The 23,823-nt window shown below is 39.7% G+C and overlaps 1 protein-coding gene across 1 annotated transcript in view; it reads left to right on the plus strand.

Moving 5' to 3' along the window:
* Positions 1-20,103, plus strand: part of OTC (ornithine transcarbamylase) — a 57,096-nt gene extending 36,993 nt beyond the window's left edge. Inside the window, exons 5-10 of the mRNA XM_082680795.1 lie at positions 3,198-3,351; positions 5,171-5,293; positions 11,025-11,078; positions 11,159-11,308; positions 12,956-13,093; positions 18,826-20,103. Coding sequence (XP_082536921.1) covers positions 3,198-3,351; positions 5,171-5,293; positions 11,025-11,078; positions 11,159-11,308; positions 12,956-13,093; positions 18,826-18,885 — 679 coding nt within the window. The 3' untranslated portion in view covers positions 18,886-20,103. The remainder of the gene's footprint in view (positions 1-3,197; positions 3,352-5,170; positions 5,294-11,024; positions 11,079-11,158; positions 11,309-12,955; positions 13,094-18,825) is intronic.
* The last annotated feature ends 3,720 nt before the right edge of the window (positions 20,104-23,823 follow it).

The following is a 23,823-nucleotide window of genomic DNA, read 5'->3' on the forward strand; positions in this document are numbered from 1 at the left end:
AGCCTGCATTCTGTAGTATGAAACATCAGTATATCTGTATGGTGAAGGGAATCTGTATTGTGATTTTGAAAAAAGGGGAGAAGATCTAAAATTCTTTTAACATAATAGCCTATGTCTAAGGACAGTGGTTCTCAAATTTTGGAAGGTTATCTGAGTTATTTGGGAAACTTGGTAAAAGTACAAAGACCCAGTCTACCCTATTTCAGGAGCTTGGACCTCTGTTGTTTATTAGTTATTCACTTAGTTCTGACATACACCCAAGTTTGGGACCCACTGCCTTAGGACACCAGATAGGTCAGGCTAGCTGGTTACTGTAAAGATGCGGGCCTTAATGGAAGGGAGTAAATTATTCATTTTTCAGGATTTGAGATGCCTTTTTCTTTCAACTGAACTAGAAAGCACTCCTTGCCAACGAGACTGTGGACAAAGTCCTTTGTCTTTGTGGGCTGCCATCTCTTGATCTCGTGATGTTTGCGGGGGAGGGGAGGGGGGCTGGTTAGGTTTTGAAGAAAAGAATGGATGATACTTTCAAAAATACGGTGGCATCAATTTTCACTTTATTAGGAGTCTCAAACTTTAATATGCAAATTAATCACCTGGAAACCTTGTCAAAATACAGATTCTGATTGAGTAAATCTGGGTGGGGCCTGTGATTCTGCAGTTCTAATAAGCTCCCGGGTGATGCTGATACTGTTGATTTGAGGAGTGAGGTTCTAGCTTTGGTTCTCAACCTTGGCTGCACACTGGAATTTTCTGGAAAGTTTTTTAAAATGTTGATCTCTAGGTCGTACCTCTAGAGATTCTATTTTCCTGATGAAATTGATAGAGATTATGGCCTGGGCCTCCAGAGTTTTAAAAATTCTCCAGGTGACTTTCATATGCAGCAAAAATTGAAAACCCCCGTCTTAGTCAACCATCAAACGTCACCTGTTTTACAAGAGAAACTCTAAAGCGGCTCTTTTATTCACCTCTTTCAAACTACAATGTACAATGTGCTTAGACAGTTCAGAGCACTGGTTTCCAAATTTTGACCCCTCCACTGATGCCCTGCCATGGGAAGTTTTCATCAGAAGTTGTAAAATAAGAAAAATAAAGACAATATAGTGAATTTCAAAAAGCTAAATTAATTCAAGGATCATTTCTGAGATTAGGTCATTCACACCTTTTTTGTTGTTAAAATGTCCTCTCTTACTAAATGAAGATATTAACATATTATATGTGTTTATCTGCTTGTTTCTCATGCCCTTAATCTTCTAAACAAAAAGTTGGGAATCATATGTTGATCTCCATATGTTTTTAGAAATTTTGCTGATCCATGAAATCTGAAAATCTGGGAACTATGGGTATGAGAAATCTGTGAAAATTTGAAAAAAACCCTGAGTCTAGAAAATATTGTTACAGGAATATGGTTTTCAATCTTTGATTCTCTAATCCCTGGGAGCAAGGAATTTTTTTAGTGGTCATTGAATTTTATAAGCAGCAAAAGTTTTCTACAGACTGAGTAAATAATATGCCTCAGATATATAAGAAGGACTAATTTTCCAAATATATGATGATTAAAATACAAATCTATGAAATCCTTACTAAATACTAGCTCTAGTTTTTATACATTTGCTTTTGACATGGTAATATCATCTATTACTTTTTGATCTTCTACTATGAACAAGGCATACTTATGAACTATGAACAAGGCATACATATGAACAAGGCATATGCACCTTATATAGGTTATCTCATGAGTCCTCACAATAACGCAATGGGATAGATATTGTTATTATGGTTTTACAGATGAAGAAACTAAGTCATAGAGAAATTAAATAACATGTCCAAGGTCACACAGCTAGTAAGTTACACAACCAAAATTACAAAGGCTAACTGGATACCTTATAATAATGACTCTATATATTTAATATAACTACTATTATGGGAGGCTTTCCAATTTTTTTTTTTGCCATTAAAAAGAGTTCCTTAAAATGGTTAGAAGCCTCTGCTGTGGGGTTTCCCTTTAAATAAGAAGAAACCAAGATTTTAAACAAAAGGCCATCCCTGTTATTTTTGTAAGGCTGAAGCTTTAGCTGAGGGACCACCATCACTCTGACATATAGAGAGCTTAAAATCTGGATCCCAGTTTCTCATTCCAGGTTTTTATCATCTGCAAATTTGAGGCAACGTGTTGTAATGGTAAGAACGTGGTCTTTTGAGTTAAACTGACTTTGGTTTGAATATGAGCTCCTCCAACTTACTTAGCTGTGTGATCTGGGGCAAGTTACTAAACTTCTCTTTGTCTCAGGTCCTTCAGCTATAAAATGAGAATAGTTATATCCATCTTTGCTGCCCATCAGAGATGTCCCGTGTCAGGCAGAATGGCCCAGCTCTGGGGCCCTCCTGTGCTCTGTCCTTGGTGGGAACAGCCTGGGGAGGGTGTGGCCTCAGCAGCAATGCTGCAGCAGACTCCAAAGGTGCAGCAGCTGGGGGCTGTCAGCTAATAGCACTCCTCCCAGAAGGTTCTCTCTTGCAAAACAACCTTTGTATGCACGTCTTCGGCTGCCACACTGCTACCTTCAATTTTATAGTGAAAGTGTATATTTGTGAGATGATGTCCCCCTCACAAAATGCCGCAATCCAGTTCATTAATTTTTCTCTGTATATCTTGTTTTTGGTCTTGTCTCTCTTTTTTTTTTTGCGGTACGCGGGCCCCTCACCGTTGTGGCCTCTCCCGTTGCGGAGCACAGGCTCCAGACGCGCAGGCTCAGCGGCCGTGGCTCACGGGCCCAGCCGCCCCGCGGCATGTGGGATCCTCCCGGACCGGGGCACGAACCCGTGTCCCCTGCATCGGCAGGCGGACTCTCAACCACTGTGCCACCAGGGAAGCCCCTGGTCTTGTCTCTTTTAACTTTACCAACTGCCATATATCAATTATAATTCATTATCACAACTGCTAGGCTCACAATTGGTTTCTTATCTCCGTAAAAAATAGTAAAATCAGCGGTCATTGGCTAAGACATCAGTGGAACAACATCTGGCTTCTGGAATGATTACATGTTTATTATTAGCTTTTAAATCCGTCATGTTGATAGGTAGTTGTAACAGTAAAAATTCTAATGTATTAGCATTTCTTATTACCGTCTAAGACCCTATATTTAGAAGGAATTATTAAGCATAATCAACTTAGATGATTTTTTCTTGGTTTGTCACAGTGTGTTCTCTAGCATGACAGATGCAGTGTTGGCGCGAGTGTATAAACAATCAGATCTGGACATCCTGGCTAAAGAAGCATCCATCCCAATCATCAATGGGCTGTCAGATTTGTACCATCCTATCCAGATCCTGGCTGATTACCTCACTCTCCAGGTTGGCTTATTTCTTTGCCTCACACAAGAGCAGAATCAATAATTCCTAACCAGCTCTAAACGGAAGCATTTAAATTGTGGTATTGGTGTTTTGTTTTCAAATAATATCTTGGCAAAGAATTATGGCATATGTGTACAACTAGATATCCAAGGAAGACAGGGCATTGCTAAAAACAGATTATAGATACTTCTGTTCTCAAACCTTTGCTCTTCTGGTGCCATATTTAACACAGTGGATGAACAGGGAATGCTGGAGCACAGAAAATAGAAGAATCGTTATGTAATCCATATATATCAGGCTCTGTGACTTGGCAGTGAAGACTGGTGGAGTGTGCTTTGAACATTCAAAATGGTCAATTACTAAATGACTTTCTGAGAAGGAGGCCATTTTCTATCATTTTAATAAATTGCTTAAGATTGGAGTTAAGAGCATGCAGAATTTATAGAATTGGGGCTCAAATTTAGCCATGTTCCTTCAAATTAAAAACTTGAATAACTTTGAAAGATTCATCCCATTGGGTTTGCCGCAGCCAATCCACAGAGTCTTGCCACTGGGAATCCTAACAACCATGGTTTCTGCGTCTATGGACTATTCTGGGGAGACAGGGCAAACTGGATAGGTAGGTCTATCTTCCTCCTCATTTGAATAAGCTACACACATGTACATGTGAGGTTAAACTCAAAATGAAACTCTTTGGTGATGAAGGTAAGATTAATGCAGAGAGGATGACACAACGATGTTAGATACCAAGTGGCTGTTTGTATTTGTGGCTTTACATATACGTCAGATAATTTAATGCTTCCCCTTGGGGCTTTATCATTACTAGATTATACATTCATCAGGTATAGTGAAATGTTCTACTCATCATATTGTCCCCTGCAGGACCTGGTGCAATGCCTTCATAAAGGAAATTCTCATAGGAGCCGAATGAATACATAGCAGCTTATTAAGGGCGTGGAATCTAAATCAGATGAACCTGGATTTACATCCAAGCTTAGCCACCCAGTAGTTCTGTGATCTTCAAATTAGTTAGCCTTTCTGTTTTTAAAATCTTATCTTTATAAATATATAAACATATAAGATATACGAAACCTACAGACACTTCAAGGAAAGTAAAACAAATATCCATGTGCCCATTATACAGTTTTGCCAAATCTTACTTTAGAATTTTTTGTTGTTTTTAAATAAAATGTTACAGGTAAGAGTTGAAGTCCATTTCCTCGAACCCCGCAAAGAAATTTTTATCCTGGTGTTTGTATTTATAATTTCCAAGCATGTTTTTATACTTTAACTGTACATGTCAATATCTATAAAGAACCAAATGTATTAATGGTTTTTAAACTTTATATAAACAGGAACTTACTCAACTACCATGCTACACTGTTCTAGGTGCACTGTATTTCCCCTTTCTTATACCAGCAAGTGTAAGATTCATAAGGGCAGTGACTTTTGTCTCCTTTGTTCATTGTTATATCTCCAGGGCCAAGGACAGTGTCTGGACATTGATGGTTCTCAATTTGTTGAATGAAAGAATAAATACAACAAAGATTCAGATTTGAAATATATGAAAATGAGTCTCCATATGAGTTCATATGATGTCTTGGCTTAAGATATTAGGACATATTGCTATTTTTTTGTGATTGTACCTTCACGTTATTGAATTGCTCTGTATAATGAAAAAAAAAATTAGTAGCTTATTCTTTCCAAGAAACCATTTAAAATTGAGATGTAGATTGTTTCCTTTATTGTAACCCTAATAACTGTTTCACATGAGTGGATTTCCTCCCAGATGTAATCTCCTCCATCCCTTGCCTTTCAGGAACACTACGGCTCTCTGAAAGGCCTTACCCTCAGCTGGATTGGGGATGGGAATAACATCCTGCACTCCATCATGATGAGTGCAGCGAAATTCGGGATGCACCTTCAGGTGGCTACTCCAAAGGTAGGGAAACTTTCTGCCTCGAAACTAACCCCCTTTGAAATCATTCCCAGATGCAATTACCTAGTGAAAGACAAACCTCTCTTCCATTCAAGGAGAGGACAGGTGAGGCCACAAAGTTTAGGTTATGTTACTAGCCCTACTATTATAGCTACCCGGCCTCTTGAGTTTCCAATTTCCCATCTCTACAAAAAGAGATAGTCTTGCCTGATGCCTTTCACCCTGTAAGTCTGTGTTAAAAGCATGTCTGAATTATCCCTTTGAGTACCCTGAAACCAGCCATTATGATGACTGGCATTCTTGTGCATTGCTACCACAAAGGCTGAAGAAAGTAATGAAATCCAGACAGCGTAGAAATCCCAAAAGGCATGGGGAAGATGCTGTCATTTTTTGAGTACTACGATTCGGTAAAAGAAAAAAAAAAAAAATTCACTCTAATGTGAAGGACACAGCAATGGCATGTACACCAGCTTAGTGTTTCAAAACTCAAATCCAGGGGCCCTTCAGCCTTTTAAATCTGAGTCCTGGCTGTGAAGCTACCCCCACTTACTTCCTACCCTGCTATTAATCTCTCACAGGATGTATGGGAAGCGTGACTTCTTTTATAGGTCCAAAGTAACCCTTTATGATACACGAGAAACTGGTAATAATTGTTGTCTGTGAGAAGTGAAACTGGGAGATTCAAGGATAGAGGTAGGAGGGAGACTTTATTTCCACAGCATATCCTTTTATGTGGTTTGAATTTCTTAACATGTAAATGTTCTACCTTCATATTAAGTCCGTAAATAAATACACCAAAATAAAAAAGTGCAGATCCCCCTAGGAGAAGCCCTATGTTAAGATACTCCCAGCCTCGAGTTTGGGATTAACAGATGCAAACTATTATATACAGGATGGATAAACAACAAGGTCCTACTGTATAGCACAGGGAACTATATTCAATATCCTGTGATAAACTATAAGGTAAAAGAATATGAAAAAGAATGTATCTATATATGTATAACTGAGTCACTTTGCTGTACAGCTGAAATTAACACAACATTGTAAATCAACTATACTTCAATAAAACTTAAAAAAAAAGATACTCCCAGCCTCATACAAAATAAGTAGGCCTTTTAGAGGATAAAAACTAATTCTAGGGCTTCCCTGGTGGCGCAGTGGTTGAGAGTCCGCCTACCGATGCAGGGGACACGGGTTCGTGCCCTGGTCCGGGAAGATCCCACATGCCGCGGAGCGGCTGGTCCCGTGAGCCATGGCTGCTGAACCTGCGTGTCTGGAGCCTGTGCTCCGCAACGGGAGAGGCCACAACAGTGAGAGGCCCGCGTACCGCAAAAATTGATGAATAAATTTAAAAAAAAAAAAAAAACTAATTCTACAAGAGACTCATACACAAATCAGTCCTGAAGGATCTCCACCGAACCTTTTACATACCCCCTCTCTACTGAATTCTTTTCACCATTATGTTTCTCATTAGTTACAATTTCCTATCAGGAGTCTTTTGAGGGGAAAGCTCCCCTAAATAGAAGCCATTTCAGAAACGAAGTAAAAGACAGAACTGATCTTCTCATTAAGGGAGGATGATTCACAAAATTGTCCACCAGTGTTTCTGACCGAACATGTGTTTGCTGTTATCTCAGTAGTCACTGCTGTGGTTCACTCTGATAAGCGAAGACATTCAGAGGTGAATATGTGAGGCCTAAAAATTCCTCCTTGCTTCTGCTTCTTGAGTTTAAGAGGGACCCAGGGCTTTCTGGGGACATGGGACTATCAGTGCTAAAACTGGGAGGGTCCCAGGCAAGCTAGGGTTATTTGGTCACCCAAGTGCCATGTCAGGCACTGTCCCACAGAAGGGGGCTTCAGCCTGATCCAACAAGTGAGCTCTGGAGTGTAGGTTATACCCCAGAATTGTCCCAACCCAAGGCAAGGAAGATGGGCTGTTATCCTTGGAATCCAGTCATTGGCCAAGGGCAACGTGGGAGGTAGGGTGGTGAATCCCCTGGCACGTTTGGCAGGAAAAGCAGTCGGTGGCCAGTGGGCCATCTTCTGAAGAAGAGCTGTGACTGTAAGGTGTTAAAAGCACACTGAAATGGGGAGGGGGGCAAAAGATGGAAAACGGGGTCCTCTGAGGGCATCTGGGTAGAGCACTAGCATTGCTGCATCCTGCCAAAACCAAATAAAACAAATAAGACAAAACAAAATGCTTTTCTCTAGTGTTCTTGCTGAACCGGTTTGAGTCAATGCACCTGCTGCCTTAGTTTCCCAGGACTGCCATAACAAATTCCTACTGGGTGGCTTAAAACAACAGAAATGTATTATCCCACAGCTCTGGAGACTAGAAGTCCAAAGTCAAGGTGCTGGCAAGGCCACAGCCCCTCCAAAGCCTCTAGGGGATGATCCGTCCTTGTCTCTTCCTACTGCTGGTCGCCCCAGGCATTCCTTGGCTTGTGGCGGCATCACTCCAATCTCTGCCTCCATCTTCTTCCCTTTATGTCTGTGTTTCTTGTCCAAATGTTCCTCTTCTTATGAGGATAGCAGTCATATTAAATTTAGGCCAACACTAATCCAGTATGACCTCCTTTTAACTAATTACATCTGCAAAAACCCTACTTCTAAAAAAGGTCACATTCTGAGGTTCTGGTGGGGAAGGAATTTTTGGAGGACACTATTCTACCTAATACACTTGCCACAGAAGAAATGTCAAGGCATAGGCAGCAGCATATATTGGAAGCCACCCTATTATAGTAAACTTTGGGGATGCAGAGAGCTAACCCTTACAACAGATAGATAATCCTTTCATTCAGCATGAACTGGAATAAAGGCTCGGATCTGACGTGTGAATGAGGTAGTTCTTCTTCATTTTATGGGGAGAGTTAGCACACTCTCACTACAAATCTAGCTTGAGGAAGGGCTTTATATTAATGCAAACTCTTACTGCATTTGGGTTTTACAGATAAAACATACGTTGACAATAGTTGTTCCCTGCTATAAGGTGTTTTTGGAAAGGTTTTATTCTGTTGGAGAAATACATGATTTAAACATTTTATTGCATGTCAAAGATGTTTTATTAACATCAAAGGAAAAAATCCCAATATTACAGAGTAATTTCAGTATTGTTCTTATGCAGAAACTCATTTAAATGATAAAGAGTACTAAAACCTGGTTAAATTTTGGTGGGAGTAACAGTTTTAAAAAGTCTTCTGGAAAGTCTGAAGTGTAGAAGTTTTTCCATCAATTTATAAGTAGACCTATTTCCTTTAAAGATAAAGCTAGGAGACTTAGTGTAAACTTAAGAAGCACTGAAAAGTTTCCAAGGCCATAGTTAATCTATTTCTCCATTCTGCAACCAATAACTTACATATTCAAGAAAACATAATTTTGTCCTTGATTGTAAAATTGTTCCATAAACTATTGATGGTAATGATTTTAACATTGTTCTAAGTGAATATTTAGACTGAACTGGGTCTGTTAATCACCTTCTTCGTCTGGTTTTAAGATTTATGTAAAAGCCAATGAGTGATTTAGTATTGAAAGCTGAGCTGTGAGTAAAGAATTCCTCTTTGTATTCTCAGTCATGGCCCAGCGCATGCAAGGTTGGGTGATTTTCTAATTTCCAAACCTCTCTGTTGGTTCTCTAAGTGCTTATTGATTCCTTCTCTAAGAATGATTATACTTAGGGAGTATAAAACCTGCTTTCCAAAGGGAGAGCTAAATTTTCAGGGCAGGAGGTACATGGGGTAATAGCCAAGCCTCTGCATTTATGTTTACCAGTATGAATGGTCACAACATTAGTTACTAAATTAGCAAGCCTTACTAAATTAATTACCTTCCCCAAATTTCAGGAAACAACGCTCCAGAATTTATGGCTATTTGAGGATGAGAAAGTTGCTAAAATGTCTGCAGGTATCATCGTCATCTGATAGTTTCTTTCCTCAAGAATTTTTTAATGAGAGAAGGAACTATTATAGATAATTATGTGCAAATAAACACAATTTCAAATGAATACATCTGAACATGCTTGTTGTGGGTCGAGTTTCCTGGGAAGCAGATTCTGAGAGTTTGGCATGCAGGACGTGCAGGATGTTTATGACACCGTGCCCTTGATAAGGGAGGCGAAGGAAGCAGGAGTGCAGAGGGAGAAACCGAACTGCGATGCAGGCCCAAGAGCAAACTCAGCCGACCTTATGGAGAATTCTAGATCTGAGATGGCCATTTAGGGCTGTCCCAAGTTGGGAGGATGGAGTCAGGTTTTTATGTCCTCCTGTCAATCAGTCACTGGATGCAGGTGGCCTTGGAAGGGTACGTGACCCTGGGTGAGTCGGCTTCTGTGCAGCTGAGGCAGTGCCCGAAGAGGGCTGACAGCTGAAAGCCATCTTCCGGCGCACATGCAGCAGCTGGGACAGTAAGTCTTTTATTCATGAAGGGGGATCTGGGTGACACATCACAGCACCCATCGCAATGTCCTACTGAGAATTTATAAAACCGAGTCAAAAATAAATTCTAAGAATTCAGAAAAACAAGAAGGATGGAGGATGATGAGAATAATTATGGTGTTTGGACTGACAAGCCTTCCACATGGAGGGTCCAGAGGTGAGGCAGGCCTAGAGTTTTGATAAAGGAGGAGCTGACATGTTTCAATGAAGACGCCCGGAAGGGGACAAAGGGGGAGGTGTGCAAGGGTGAAAGGCTGGGATGGCAGAAAAGGGCAAGACGTGTACAAGGATGACAATGAGATTGGCTTTCCTGCAGCAAGATGTTGAGCAAAATTAAAAGAGACAGAAGCAGGAGATGTCGGCGGGGAGCCTTGATACTCTTAATCGGCTTCGACTTAAGAAACAAGTAGTAAACATTGAAGGCTTCGGATAAAACAATTCTTTCTGCTGCGTATAGAGCAGATTGGAGGGTGTGGATGGAGGCAGAGGGGTTACCTGTGGGGTCTGGAATAGCTTGGGGGACTTTAGCTGTTCCCACAGTGTCGTCCCCCACCTAGGGTTCAGACCAGACTGAGCAAGTGAGGTACCCAGGGTGCAAAATTTGTGTTTGCACGCCTGACAGTGAGCGCTTGCCTCACCCAAGTCCCGACCCTGCCCTCACCAAACCAACCCAAACGAATATATTTCAGCAAAAACTGTATACTTGCTGTGCAAAGGCCATTTCAAAGCAAGCTCCCTGCACACAGAATCCTGGCCGGTGAGCGCACAAGAGTAAGATGTATGCATGTGGGCTCTGAGTATTTAGCTCACGTGGTGAGGGAAGGTTTCTCTGAGGAGGAAACATTTGAGCTGCGACCCGAAAGCATTATCCACGTGGCGTGGGTGGGAAAAACCATTTCAGACAAAAATAGCATTAAAAAAAAAAGAGCTTGTGGAAAGACTCTGCAACAAAAATGCATTAAGTTGTAGAATTACGTATATAATCCTCTTAAACTATTAGAGGACAAGAAAAGGTGCTACCGAGTGCTGGAAAGCACCACACCCCATTTGTCTTTATGACGAAAGAGGTCAAAGATAATAAAAGACAAATGGGGCAATTGATTACCTTTTTAAATTCCCCCAAAGCACCATTAAGGTTTGAAATTCTAGATGTCAACATCATATTCTACTGAACATGGTTGAGCTACAACTTAGAGCAAAAACAGGAAGGAGAGCAGGGATATTGTTGAAAGGAAAATAATGCATGTATAAGAAGGCATTTATAAGAAAACTATCTAAATCACAGTTCATTCTTCCCCCTGCAGGGTTATGAGCCTGATCCCAGCATAACCAAGTTGGCAGAGCAGTATACCAAGGAGGTATGCTCCTTATATGTAAAGGTGTAACTGTCTTTCCCTGTCCTGTGAAGTTCTTTAACCGGCTTGCTCGTGTATGCCAGAATGGTACCAAGCTGTCACTGATGAACGATCCATTGGAAGCGGCTCGTGGAGGCAATGTATTAATTACAGACACTTGGATAAGTATGGGGCAAGAAGAGGAGAAGAAAAAGCGGCTCCAGGCTTTCCAGGGTTACCAGGTTACAATGAAGGTACAAACTGATGCCTCTCTTAAGGTTCATTAATTCCATTCATAAAGGCCAGAATCATCTAATCACTCATTCACTTTGGGGAGAACAGACTGTCCCTTCATTCCCTATAAAGGACTCACTGACTGTATCCCCCAGTGATTTCTCTCCTCCTGAAGATTAGCTCTGTCCTTTGGAAAGACACTTTTGTCTGGGATGAAGGAATTGAAACCCAGGCAGAAGAGAGAAGCAAGCTTTTCCCTCTCACAATGGTGGACGCATCAGAATTCTTTGCCCTTTGCGTCTCTTTGCAGACCTTTTCTGTGTATTTACATAGTCCTACAAACACACACACACACACACACACACACACACACACACACACCCCTCCACCCCTAATGATTTATCATAAATGGTAGATTAGACATATAATTGTGACTTATTTTTTCCACCTAACAAATCTTAGATTTTCTTGTCCATTCATTCAGATATTTTTCATTCTTTTTAATGGCTGCATAGAATTCCAAAGTATGAGTGGAACATATTTTACCTAAAATGTTTCCTGTTGAAAAATTAGGCTATTTCCAATTACAAACAATGCTGCAATGAAGATCATTTTATATATATTTCTTTGTGCAGGTATTACTAGAGAATAGAATCCTCCTTCTAGGGAGAAGAATTTCTGCGTGAAGTGGTATATACTTTTGAAAATATGAGAAATGCTGCTAAACTGCCCATCCAAAAAGGATTGACAATTTATAATCCCTCCACACTCTCTCCGTTCTTAGTTGCAATTTACATTTTTGACTTTTAAAAATCTGTATCTCATGCTTTTTAAAATTTGTATTTCTCTGATTACTAATGAAGTTAAACATCTTTTCATGTTTACTGGCCATTTCTATATCTTTTTCTATAAACTATAATATTCTTTCATATTATATCATATTATCCTTTGCCTATTTTCTATTGTTTTTTTAACAAAACCAAAAAAAATTTAGTACAAAGGCAGTAATTTTGAGGTAATAATTTATGAGGGAATGTAGTTTTGAATCTGTAAGTGAATGATGAAAATGGATGGGAAAATGTAATTTTCAGGAATTAACTGTTAGAGAAAATTAAAATTACTAGGACATTTGCATGAAGAATGAACCACCTAGTGCATAGTGCCCATAATCCTGTTTAATGCACTCCTATCTCAGAGCTCTTTTTCAAAATTGTTTTAACTAGTAATGAAGTATGCTTCAAGTGCTAAAGACCATAATTTTGAGATAAGCTAAAAATATAACACTATCACGTAAACGCAACCTTTAAAATACATTGGGGTGTAACTGGTGACTTTTGCTATCAGCCACATATTACCCTAGTAGAGTTCCTTACTCAAGTGTCCATCAACTCACTAGACAGAGTACCAGAAAACTGAGTTAGTGGTTTAATTTGGAGTGGTGATCTCCCAAATCAAAAAAAATGACTAGAAAGTTCCATAAGTTGAAAGTACCATATACATTTCCGATGGGTGCCTTGAGCTTAAACCCTCACTGTGCCCCCTTTATCTCTCTCTTTGCATTGACCTTTGACCCCGGGTCAGAGTCAGAGACTCTGACTGTGAAGAAGACAAATGTGATAGCCACATGTAAGAGTCAAAACACAGTCTTAACCCCATCTCTTCTTTAGATGGCTAAAGTTGCTGCTTCAGACTGGACATTTTTACACTGCTTGCCCAGAAAGCCAGAAGAAGTGGACGATGAAGTGTTTTATTCTCCACGATCACTTGTATTCCCAGAGGCCGAAAACAGAAAGTGGACAATCATGGTAAGCAAGAAAAGGTGACTGGAGGAGAGGGAATTCTCTGTGTGGCCTCCTACTTGGTCATTCATGCCTTTTGGTAAATAATAAGCAGCTGGGATTACCCACGTACATTACTTGCTCAGGTGGCGTCTACTTTTTTTTCAGAAAGTTCATAATAGATTATTATTGCTTAAAGCATTTATAGTATATTTTCAATGGAGTAAAACTGACCCCCATCGAAATATATCTATTTTAGTCAAAATTCTTACTGTTCTTGATCAGTGTGAGCACGAGCCACCATTGCCTGCCAACCATGATAAGTTGTATAATTCTTATACAATAATTTAAAAATCCCCTTGTTAATGTTTATAGAAGCCCCTAATTCAGTGCCTGGCACAAAGTGGGCATTCAAAGAAATCTTATTTCCTTTCTCCTCCCTTTCTTTCTTTCATTCCTTGCCTAGATAATTGTTTTGGTTCTCTATTGGCTTTAGCCCCACAGACACGTTTGTTTTTAGGCATAGAACATTTCCAAAATTGCAGCAAGACTAATCTTAAAAATTATTGGTCCCTTTAACAAAATGCCACTAGTTTCATCTTCATCACTACTATTCTAGGAAATATTAACCTCACATCTCTGCTTTACAATATCCCAAACACCATTGTCTTTTCTGGAAAACGGAATACTCCAGTGCCCTAATTTAGTACCACCATCTTTTAGCGATTTAACTGATCTCAATTACTATACCAGCCAGGGTCTTACTGGCAAACAATAGAGTCCCCTTCAGGTAGAGAAATAAAAAGGAATTTGCTAAAAGATATTAGGCACCTCCCAGAATCTCTGGGGAAAGAGGGTGCAGCGAATCCTTCTTGTATACCACATATTCAGAAACAACACAGGCAGGAAAATTGCCCAGCAACACTGTGGTTGTTTTGTAACCAAAACACCACTGACACGGGCACCCATAGCCTGGTACCTAATGCCCTGGAAACTAAATGCCAGATAGTCCATTATAGTTTCCCCCACCTGCATATGAACCAGAAGATCCAATCTCCCAGAGGTGGCTTCCACTGCATGTTGTTCACTTATGGCTGCAAGATGCAGCTGAGTGGCATGCCTGCACCCCAGCTACAAGGGAGTCTGGGAAATGTAGTTTATAGCTTTCAGTATACGGAGTAGATAAAAACAAGCTGGAAAGGACTATCTGCTAATTATTTATGTAATCTATAAATGGATATAGATAGGGTTATCGTGAGCATTAAATAATGCATGTAAAACATTTAGTATGTTATCTAATGCACTGTAAATGTTGTTATTATAATTATCATCACCACCATCATCTTCACTGTTGATCTAATGCAGTGACCAGCAGAGATTTGAGCTCTACTATAGCTGACTGGAAGCCAATCACGACTCCCTTTGCAATGAAAAGTTGTGTATCAGGCCTAAAGTTGTCATATCTAACAAGAGGGATGATTTTGTTTGTTTGTTTGTTTGACTGTACCTTCCAGCTTGCCACCTCAGGACACTAACTTTGGCCAAAATGGCAATTGTCATGTCATTTAGACCAGTGCCTCTGAAGCTTTAATGTCTATTTGAATCACCTAGGGATCTTGTTAAAGTGCAGATTTGGATTTGGTCTGAGATGGGGCCCAAGATTCAGCATTTCTAACAAGCAACCAGGTAATGCAGATGCTGCTGTCCTGTGGACCACATTTTGAGGAGCAAAGATCCAGATGACGAAAAAAGAAATGTGAACTCTCCAACCCATATACCTCAGGAAGAAACATAGGCCTCAGGCTCTATTCTTTATCAGAGGATGACTGAAGTTACAAAGATACATTTTTTTCAACCCAAATCTGTTAAAATAGGTCCTTTGTTGAAATACAGAGGGGGAAACTAAAAGTAAGCTTTCTAAAATATCATTTATGAAGAGTCTCTTCACATCTGAATTTTTAAAGAGCTTATTATGCACATCTTTCAATTGAATTTACTTAAAAAATTAAGTACTTAATGCATTCACATAATTGAAATGTTTGGAGTGTATATATTATACATACACACAGTGAAATGTTATGCCCACCCACTTTCCACCATCTAAGTCCTACCACCATCTCTCCATCTCCCATCTTCCTTTCCTTAATGGGAAAATATATTTTAAAGAAAACAAGAGGCATAGTCATATTAAAATGAAAGTAGAGAATCTAAAATAGAAAGAATACTCGACTGGGAGTGAGGAGACTTGAATTCTATAACTGTCTTTGATGTCACAACTGTCAGCTGTGTCATATTGCATAAGTGTTACCTCTCTGGGTCCCAGTTTCCTCACATATAAAATAATCAGATCAAGCCATATAGATGGCAAGTGATTTTAATTCTTAGGTCCTCAATCTCATTAACAGGCTACTTAGAGTCCTATGTTCAGAAGGTTCTAAGCCTGCCTGTGGTCTTGGAAGGAAAGAGTGGCATAACTGACTAGTGAGACCTGACTTGGATTCTGGAAGGGGGTTGGTGACACACATGCTGTCCTCTTTATGTCTCTGAGCCAGATGATTTGGCAGTCCCATTGAATTAAGTTCATTTCAGCAATCATATACTGAACATCTACTGTGTGCCAGGCCCTCTGGCAGGCACTGGAGATAAAAAAATGAACACTGTGCAGTCCCCACATAGCCTGTACAATTCATAGAAGCATGGCATTTTCGAGGGATGAGACCTTAGAGATTGCCTAGTCTAAATTCCTATTTCATAGGCAAAGAAATTATTCTTAGACAGCTTATTTAGAATGGCATTTAGGCTCAGCATTGCTGTGATAGAGTCTTCTGGGATGTTCTAAAGGCACAATACTTGTTTTCCTCTAGAATTTCCCTATCCAATACAGTAGCCACGAGGCGCATGTGGGTATTTAATTTTTTTTTTTTTTGGCTGTGCCGTGCAGCATGTGTGATCTTGGTTCCCTGACCAGGGATCGAACCGGCGCCCCCTGCAGTGGAAGCGTGGAGTCTTAACCACTGCACCGCCAGGGTAGTCCCTAAATTTAGACTTAAGCTAATTAAAAGATAATAAAATATAAGATTCAATTCCTCAGACATACTAACCACATTTTAAGTGCTCAAAAGCCACATATGGCTGGTGGCTACACTATTTGTATTGGACAGCACAGACATAGAACATTTCCATCATGGCAGAAAGTCCTATTGGATAGCACTACTCTCTAGAGAATGATTTCCACATACACAATTTCATTTACAATCAGGATAGAAGAAGGAAGGAAAGATACAATCTATCCTCAAGTTCTGAGGTGCCCATAATGACTAATGTAATAACTAAATAAGGTGAAGGGCTTGTTCTAAAAGCATATAATATTTTTAAAGCAAAAGTATACTCTTTCAGCACTCACAGTAGCTTTTTAAGGCCTTCCTGCTGGGCGATTTCCAGCAGTGCTGTTCAGAACACTCCAGTAATCACATCATTCTCTCCATAGGGCACAGGCCTTTTGATCCTTTTGTTTAAAACACACACACACACACACACACACACACACACACACACACACACACACACACACACACGGACATGCATGCTCTCCTTCCCACAAAGTTACCTTTTGTATTTTTCAATAATTACTAAGGCTGTAGGACTCATGAAGAGTCAGGTGGGTTTCTTCCTCTGCCTACAAATTTTACTGTGGAGCTGAAGTAACCTAAAGGGATCCTGCAAAAAATCTGCCACTTCAAAGCACTGCTATCGTGATGACCCTTAGATACACAACACTATTGCGAACGTAGTTCATAGTATTTTATCGTCTCTTCTCTCCAAGTTAGGGGTGCCAGATAAAATACAGGATACCCAGCTAAACTGGAGTTTCAAATAAACAATAAATAATTGTTTAGTATAGATGTGTCCCATGCAATATTTGGAACATATTTATAGTTTAAGAAAAATTATTGTTTATCTGAAATGCCTATTTATTTATTTATGTATGTATATATGTACATATGTGTCTAACTAAATCTGGCAACTCCATTCCTAACTGACTTTCTAAGATTTAATATTTGAAAATAAATTTGACATATGCAGTGACCATTAAAAACAAAACCAAACCTGAGATGTGATCCCAGGAACCCATAAAAAAGCTTAAAATATTTTCCTGGAACATGTTCTTATCCCAGTGTTTGACCTTTCTATTTTCTCCTTGCCATTCAGATCTCAACTTAAATGTCATTCTTTAACAAGATCTTCCCTGGCCACCCTCTCTTAAATGGTTCCCCAGCCTCCTTTATCCTGTTTTTTATTTTCTAATGACATTTATCACTCCTTGATATTTTCTTTTTTGTTTCTTGCCTGTCCCCTCCCTATAATGAAAACTCCTTCATAAGAGCATTGATCTTGCCTGTAATGTCCTTCATTATACCTAGAAGGGTACCTGACAAATACCCTAAATATGTGCTCCATACATTTTTGTAGCCTGAAGGCAATACAGAGTACTGGTTGGTTCTAGAACACAGGCTTTGGAAATCAGGTTAATATTCTGGCTCTCTGTGTGATCTTGGGAAAGTACCATAACTCCTCTAAGCCCAGTTTATTCATATGAAAATGGTGGTCAAGGTCCAGGACAGGCAAGTCCAGATCCACCCCTTACTACCACCACTCAGGAAAATACCTATGCTTCAGTTTCCTCATCTGTATTTTATATCTCTTCCTACCTCACATAGTAGGAATGGATCATAATAGTACGATGCACATAAAGCAGTCAGCACAGGGCCCAGCACATGGTAACTCTTCAATAAATATTTTCAATGGGCACATCTGAAAGACAAGACCTGCTCTTGCTTGGTCAAAAAGCAAGAGCAAGTACCTGAAAGGCAGTAAAACTACCTCTTAAGCGTGGAGTCAGAGAAACCTGGGTCCAAACCCAATTCTGTACTCTGTGTTGTTTCCAGGATCGAGTTTCTCATCTATAAGCGAGAATAACACAAGTTGCCTTAGAAGGTTGTTGCGTTACATGAGATAATGCACAGGCAGTTCTCTCTGCCTCACCGTAGCACCTAGCACAGTGCCTGGCAAATACTTCTTAACCGACTAACACATGATAAGGCACTTCGTCTGGTACATAGCAAGCACTCAATCAACATTTGTCATCACTGTTTCTGATCTTATTACTATTGGCATTCTTGTGGAAGTTGGGAAGAGTAAAGGTGAAAATTCCCATTTGTAGCTGCCAGCCTAATGGGAAGCTGTACTCTTGGTTATAAACACTCTTTCATGAGGACCCAGATTCGGAAAGACATTATTCATTAACCTAAATGATTTACCTTAACTACTCTACATCTGATTTATTCTAACCTCCTCTAGGTTACAAGTAGCCAAACCACAGTGTAAACACAAGGATGGGAGGGATTCTATTTCTCTAAAACCAGCCAATACCTAGGTTTCACTATGACTAGAAAATCCAATCATGGCTACCACCTTGGAATCTCACTTCAGCTCTCTCCCCCACTAGTCCTGGAATGAGGCCTAAATAAGCATGGTGTTTGTGTATGTATTTGGGTCACCCTGATCCCTCCTGACCTCCCTTTATCCAAATAAAAATAAATATTAGTTCAGAACCGTCCCCTTATCATTTCCTCGGGAAAACACATTTCAACCATAGGCCTTCAAAGCTGCAACCCGGATCCTCTTCCGTAGGTCCCTAAACAGACTCTTGCTAATGTTTACCCATTTCTTTCTTTCTCTTTCTCTGTGTGTCATCCCAGGCTGTCATGGTGTCCCTGCTGACAGATTACTCGCCTCAGCTCCAGAAGCTGAAGTTTTAATGCCGGGATGCTTCTCAAGAGAGAAACCATCTTCTTCAGTAACAGAACGAGTCAGTTTATGAGGGAAGGAGAAGAGAATCGAAGAAATAAACAAATCTTGATACGGGGTATAGATGAATGATACATTGCTTTGCCATTGTGAAACCTTCCTGAAGCCCTTAATTTAAGTGCTGATGCACTGTAACACGTGGCTTAACTTCGTTTAAACTTTCTAATTCACAATTTCTGAGTTACATTTGGGTACCATATTCATAATCATATACGTTTGCTTCAACTAAACATAAAATACTGTGTTCATAACACATAATGCCTAAGCCATTAAATGTAATCTACACTTATTACCTTAATAAATTATCGCCCACACTAATTTATAAGTAAACATTTTCCAGACAGTCAGCTGCTGGTAGATTTGTGGGCTGTGTTCATATCCCCTAGGACCAACAAGGGAGCCAGATGATCCGTCTTGCTTATGTAATACAATTTTCAGGCAAATGAGGTAGACAGACATTCACTTACGGAGGCAAATGATGAAATTCTTAGAAAAACAGCTATAATTATGTCCAAACGCTGGAGTTTTTTCTAGTCATTTGTGGAAGGAGGGTCCTTCAAGAGCACACATCTCTTTCCTATAATAAATACTTAATGTTACAAGCCTACAGAAGCCTTTGGGAACAAGTGGTAAAACCATGAATACCTAGCTAGGAATATAACATCCATTAGTGACATTTTAGTAGGTTCAAATTCTCCAGCAGGACCAATTTAATTTTTTCATGTTTGTGCTTGTCACGCATCTAATCACACCACACACTGGGTGGTTCCATAATTCTACTACTTGCTACATTTAGTCCATTTTTTTCCTCTAATTTTTCTTCAAGATAATAAAATTTTTCATTACTGGATTATTATGTAATTAAAGCTAGATGTCTCTTGTGGATGAACACAATGTGTATTGTTGAATTATTATGATATAATTTGAAATCTTTAGTTCAAATGTTAAATAACTGAAACTTTAAAAAAGTAACATATTTTACAGAGGACAAGAAAAGTAATTACCTTTATATTCCATTTCTACTATTGGAAGAATGTTTCCAGGCTGGCTGACTGCTATTCTTCAGCAGATAGCTATGACCTAAATGAGGGAGTATGAGATGAATTACAAATCAGATGTGCAATGAAGATGCAATAAAACATATTTAGTAGGGAGATGGAGGAAGGCTCGTAATATTACAGGAAAAAAATCAATTTTTCTAGTAAATAACAAAGGTGACTTTCATGTTTATGGTAATTTATTGGGAGCACTTCAGAAAGAAAGTGTGGAGTTTCATGAACTATCTTCTTTCGGCAGAGGGTATAAGAACAATTTAACTAGGAGGTGCCGTGAGTCTATACACAAAGGACATAATCCTGAGTATCACTCCACTTTCTAAACAGTCTCCTACGGTAACGAGCTCTCATCTCTTTACTGGCTATTCTCTGAACCAAACAGAAGGTATAATCTTCCCTCAATCAGAAAGAACTTGTATCATTTTCTTGCCAAAATGTAGTTACCTTACCTCAAAACGCCCCAAAGCTTTCTTTTTTATGAACACACAAATTAACACTGTTCTCAACCTAAGCCTGTAGGAATTTATTTGCTTTCTTAACTTTTCATCTTAAGAAGACATTATTTATATTGTCAGGAATAAAGAAAACCGGGAAGGAAGATTTAGTATTGATATTAATTTCTCCAAAGGTATGTTATCTCCTGTTTCTTTTTACCCCTTTCTCCCTCACTCCCTTTCCTGTGTAACTACTGTAATGACAGAGATTAACAAAAACTCCAGCAATGACCCTTGGGCTGCTGGTGTAGTAGATCCTATCGACTTAATTAATATAACTAGTCAAAGAGTTCCTTTCTTCCAGGCTTTCTCCACTGTAACAATGGAAGTAAAAACACCATGTAATTACACTGCAATGATTTCCATGTAGGGGAAGAATTATCAGTTGTTTTCTTTTTTCCTGCAGTGATGTTTCTAGGAACTTAAGAAAAATAATTCAATGTCAGATATTCGAACAAATATTGTGCTAACAATTTGACTATTGTAACACCCCCAGGCAGAAAGATCTGCATAGATTAGCATGGCAATGCCACATTAGAGCTCCTACACAAATAAGCGACCCTAGAACTTCAGTAACATGGTGAGGGCCTCTTGGTCCAATGCCAAAGTTCCAAGGCAAATCTTCTCATATGATAAAAAGGAATGAAGAATACATACAGAGAGGGTGTCCAGAACACATTCTTTTTTGGGCATTTTTGTCTTGGACAGTCTCATCAATGGAGATGAGCTGCAGCATGTCTTCAGACATGGTGCTACTCAGCAATTTTGTAGGATTGATGACAAATACGAAAGGTCATATCAAAGAATGGAAAACCGGTCAAGTCACAATGATTGGACACCTACAACCAGGAACACTATATACTGACATGCAAGATGTACTCTGTGCAAAGGTCTCAGGTAAAAGGTGTGAGTAAGGGTTAAAACCCGGTCTGCACTTCAGATACCAAGGCTTGTGCCTCCTTATAGGCCTTGCAGCCAGAAGGAAGGAATGACATTTTTGTAAGTTGTCCAGCGAGAGGGGACACTTTTCAGTGTTTTATAAACCTGAATAGGTGCTTTGTTTTAAGTCACACAAAGGGCCAGTATCTGGTCGGGGTAGACCTACTTTCAGTTATTTCCATCAGGAATTTTTTTCAATATCAGCTTGTACTTGATTAAAAGGAGACACATAGGGACACTTCAGTGATACTTTTGCAGTTTTGCCTCAGTTTCTGCCAGAGTTTCAACGATATATTGCTTTGCCATTGTGAAACCTTCCTGAAGCCCTTAATTTAAGTGCTGATGCACTGTAATATTGGGAATGGAAATGATAGTATCTGTGAATTTTTGTGTGGCAAACACATGACACAGATCATTGAGGCAGGAATTTGCAATCAACTCTGCAGTTCTCTAATATTTTAAAGTAATTCATCCCTCATAATTATCCAGTAAATTTAATATCAATTATTGATAAAAGAATCGTGGTCAGAACAAGTGGAAGTGCACTCCTTTATATGGACTAAATCTTTTCACAGTTTGAACAGTGACTGACTTGTATCAATGACACTGGACTTAGTTTCTAATCCATGTTTTTGTGAAACTCATTCCCAGAGGCAATGCAGGTGCAACAGCTGCCTTCTGCAGCAAAATCGTTAGGCAAGTGAATTTTTAAACTGGAATGAGGCTTAGAAATGATCCAGATCAGCCCTTCATTTTACAAAAGGAGGAAACAGGAAATAACAATAAAATGTTCCTAGGATAGAAAGATATTCTACAGGGAGGGATAATGCATGTGTTCAACACCCTCTGCACACTATCTGGGATCCTACAAACGTAGCCACTTGACTTGACTTACTTCAATGGCTGAATGGGGAATAGGAAACTGGCTGGTCCAGGACTTGGATTCTATGAGGCCAACAGATGAGAGGAGAGTTCACACCTAAGCAGAGACTGATACAGAGTTCAGGGATGTGAACAGTGATCCAAAAAGCATTCATGTAGTAGATGCTGTTGGTGTCTCAACCAGATGTCTATTAACCTGGGTTCGCCCACCCCCCCAGCTGCTGTCAGGGTTGGATACTAATGGCTCACAGCTGCCCCTTTTGCTACCCTCAGCCATCAGGAACCACTTAGCCCAGGAGGTTACACTCTCACCCTCATCCCACTACTGGCAGTCCACAGTCAGTGAGTAACTGATAGAGAGGTGTACAAAAACTTGGCTCTCATCCTTCTAGGCAGGACCAACCCTGTGGTGAAATTCATGCTCCAGAGCTTCCCTGGGGATTAGGCTGAAGCCAGTAGCTGTCTGAGACCACATCCTTGGTTAGCTTTCCCTGAGGCTTAACCTCCTTCCCTTGCTTCTCTTCTCCTGAGAGTGCTTCCTCAATAAATCATTTGCACAGGAATCCCCAACTCAGGCTCTGCTTCTAGGGAATCTGATCTAAGAGGATCCATGAATAAGATTTTTCAGAGGTCTGTACTGTACTTCTGATCCTTCAGGCATCAAGGGAGGAGTAGGAAGATAAGAGGCCATTAGACAAATGGTGAAGAGCTCGTGCTTAAGCAAGCAAAAATTTTTCTGGTTACCAGGATCAGTCTTCCTTAAGAAGGAATCAGAACATTATAAATAACAAATATTATTTTCCTGTCACATGTTGAAATTCATAATGAGGAATTTATTAGCTGCATGGAATAGGAGACCAATTTGCTCTCCCTGGAGAAGAGTACACCTGAGTTAACTGACAATATTGCAGGTTTATTTCTGTCACAGTTAAACACTAGAGGTCGGCAACTCTGGCAGCTGGTCTGCCCTTTGCATTGCCTTCCTCACTTCCCCCAAAGCTTCCTATTCAGCAGGTCTGGATTGGGGCCTGAGAATCTGCATTTTTACCATGTTCCCACGTATGCCAATGCTGCCAGTCCAGGGACCACACTTTGAGAATCATTGGTATGAGGTAATTAATTCTAAAGAATTATTTGAGGTGTCTTTATCCCCACATCCATAAAGCACCAGCATAAAGCATTTGACATAACCCAGATCCTCTGACTATTAATCTGTCTTTGGAGCCACTGAGGCCTGGGTTTTATCCCTCCTCTGCTATATAACAGCCATCTAATCCTACTTTCCTCATCTGTAAAATGAGAATAATAATGCCCATCTCATAGTGTTGCTGAAAGGATTAAATGAATTAACATATATAAGAGTATTTGGCTTAAAGCAAGTGCTAAATAAATATTAGCCCCCTTTTATTTGATTGATTGTTTTTAATACTTTATATTTTTTCTTTGGCCCTTAATAACAAAATTATATCCCACCATCAGAAACACTGAGTAGAATAGCTTTTTGCCTAAAAAAAGGCAA

This window comes from Grampus griseus (genome assembly GCF_964374135.1).
Source record: "Grampus griseus genome assembly, chromosome: X".
Taxonomy (NCBI): domain Eukaryota; kingdom Metazoa; phylum Chordata; class Mammalia; order Artiodactyla; family Delphinidae; genus Grampus; species Grampus griseus.